The sequence below is a fragment of the Crocuta crocuta genome, unplaced genomic scaffold, assembly GCF_008692635.1.
Source record: "Crocuta crocuta isolate KB4526 unplaced genomic scaffold, BGI_CrCroc_1.0 scaffold139, whole genome shotgun sequence".
NCBI lineage: Eukaryota > Metazoa > Chordata > Mammalia > Carnivora > Hyaenidae > Crocuta > Crocuta crocuta.
This window is the reverse complement of record NW_027533258.1, coordinates 9,023,020-9,024,814: the sequence shown is the minus strand read 5'-3', so window position 1 is coordinate 9,024,814 and position 1,795 is coordinate 9,023,020. Positions and strand designations below refer to the sequence as shown.

Here is a 1,795-nt window from a genome sequence, read left to right as displayed (position 1 = left end):
GGGCTCTACCTGAGGCTGTGGTAGGCCTGCGCCAGGCGCCCCAGCATCCTGTCGTCCCCCAGCACCAGCACCCTGGCCGTGTGGAGCCGGGACACGCCGGGCAGCAGCTCGCCATCCCCGCTGGGCCTGCCCGTCCTGCGGTGCAGACCCGGGGGCCCGTCCCAGCACGCGGGCATCAGGACGTCCGGGAGCCGCACCCGCTTCTTGATGCCGCCTTTGCGCTGCAGCCCCGCGCGCTCCATCTCGGGGCTGCCGGGGACCGGCAGCTCGTCAGCCCCCGGGGCGAGGTCCCGCTCGATGCCGCTGTCGGTGGACAGCACGGACACCCGGGCCAACTCCCGGTCCGGCCAGAGGCCCTGCAGGTCCAAGGCCTCCAGGTCAGCGCTGAGGCACAGCTGGGACCTGGGGCGCAGGAAGAGCACCAGTTCCTTCCCTGGGGTGCAGAGAGCAGGGGAGAGGTTACGGGGGGGCCGGCAGGGCCTCCCCCCGGCGAGGCCTGCGCTTCCGTGTTTCTGTTTTCAGCTGAACAGAAGCCCCACAGGATGCCCCACGAAGGAACAAAGGTCCTGTGGTGAACAGAGATGGAGAACCTCGCATATTCCTGCCACCTCTTGTGGAGTGAATGTATTAAAGGCTCTGAGAAGTCCTGCAGGAGTCAGCTACACTCGGTGCCTCCCACGTAGCTGACCCTGGAGCCGTCTTTTATTAGCTTCCTCCTACCGCCCTACTGCCTGTGGCTTCCCCTGAGACACAGAGAACAGGCCCTGCCTACTCCAGGAAAGACTTCTAGGCTTTTCTTTCTTTTTAAAAAATTTTTTATTTTTGAGAGACGGAGTGCGAGGAAGACAGAATCTGAAGCAGCTCCAGGCTCTGAGCTGTCAGCACAGAGCCCCACGCGGGGCTTGAACTCACAAACGGTGAGATCATGACCTGAGCCGAAGTTGGACGCTTAACTGACTGAGCCCCCCAGGCGGCCCTAGGATTTTCTAGTCTACTTTCATTTTATTACCCACGAGGAAACTGAGGCCCAGAGAGAACTTGGAGTCAGTCTAGGATGACCCGGCCATGAAAGGAGGGACTTGGGACCTAGGTCACCAGCCCAGCACTTCCTACCATAATCCGCACCCCCCCCCCCCCCCTTGAGAAGAGCCAGGGTCAGTGTGACGCGACTCTGGAAAGTCCCCTCCAGCTCCTGGGGCTGTGATGTTTGTGTGACTGCCTCCTTCTTGGGGACATTCGTTGTCGGCACCAACTTGGGCGCGTGGCACTTTGTAGGCGCCTGAGGCCAGTGGCTAATGCACCGAGCTATTCCGGCATAGAGAAAATGTGTTCTTCCAGACGTGCACACAGCTCAGGGGGCAAGGGGCACGCGCGCGTGCACACACACACAGACACACACAGACACACACACACAGTAGATACAGACACGATACACAGTCACACAGACACAGACATAGACCTCTAGGCCCATGAAAACACAGCTGCGCACGCGCNCCACACACACACACGCGAACGCACACACACACGCTGGAAAACACGCACACTCCCCGCGCTGCCCACGGAGGAGCGCGAGGCGTGGCACTTACAGAGCTGCTCCTCATCCGTCCACAGGTGGAAGGTGATGTGCGGGCTGGGCAGGGGGATGCTCGGCTGCGGGTCCTGCAGGGGGTCACCTGAAGGAAGGGGGGGGCGCTGTGGGACTCTCCCCTCCCCTCCCCTGCAGCTCCCAGAGGCCCGGAGGGGGTGCAGAGACCCTCTCTCCCGTCTGGCCCGGCCCAGCCTTCTTCCTTAGCCC

General features: G+C 62.2%; 1 protein-coding gene across 1 annotated transcript in view; it reads right to left on the bottom strand.

Annotated features, from left to right (window-relative positions):
- Positions 1-1,795, bottom strand: part of PIK3R6 (phosphoinositide-3-kinase regulatory subunit 6) — a 26,511-nt gene that overhangs the window by 17,651 nt on the left and 7,065 nt on the right. The window contains exons 7-9 of the mRNA XM_077746728.1: positions 1,781-1,795; positions 1,587-1,673; positions 10-433 (exon numbers count right to left, since the gene is read on the bottom strand). The exon at positions 1,781-1,795 is cut by the window's right edge and continues 225 nt beyond it. Coding sequence (XP_077602854.1) covers positions 10-433; positions 1,587-1,673; positions 1,781-1,795 — 526 coding nt within the window. The remainder of the gene's footprint in view (positions 1-9; positions 434-1,586; positions 1,674-1,780) is intronic.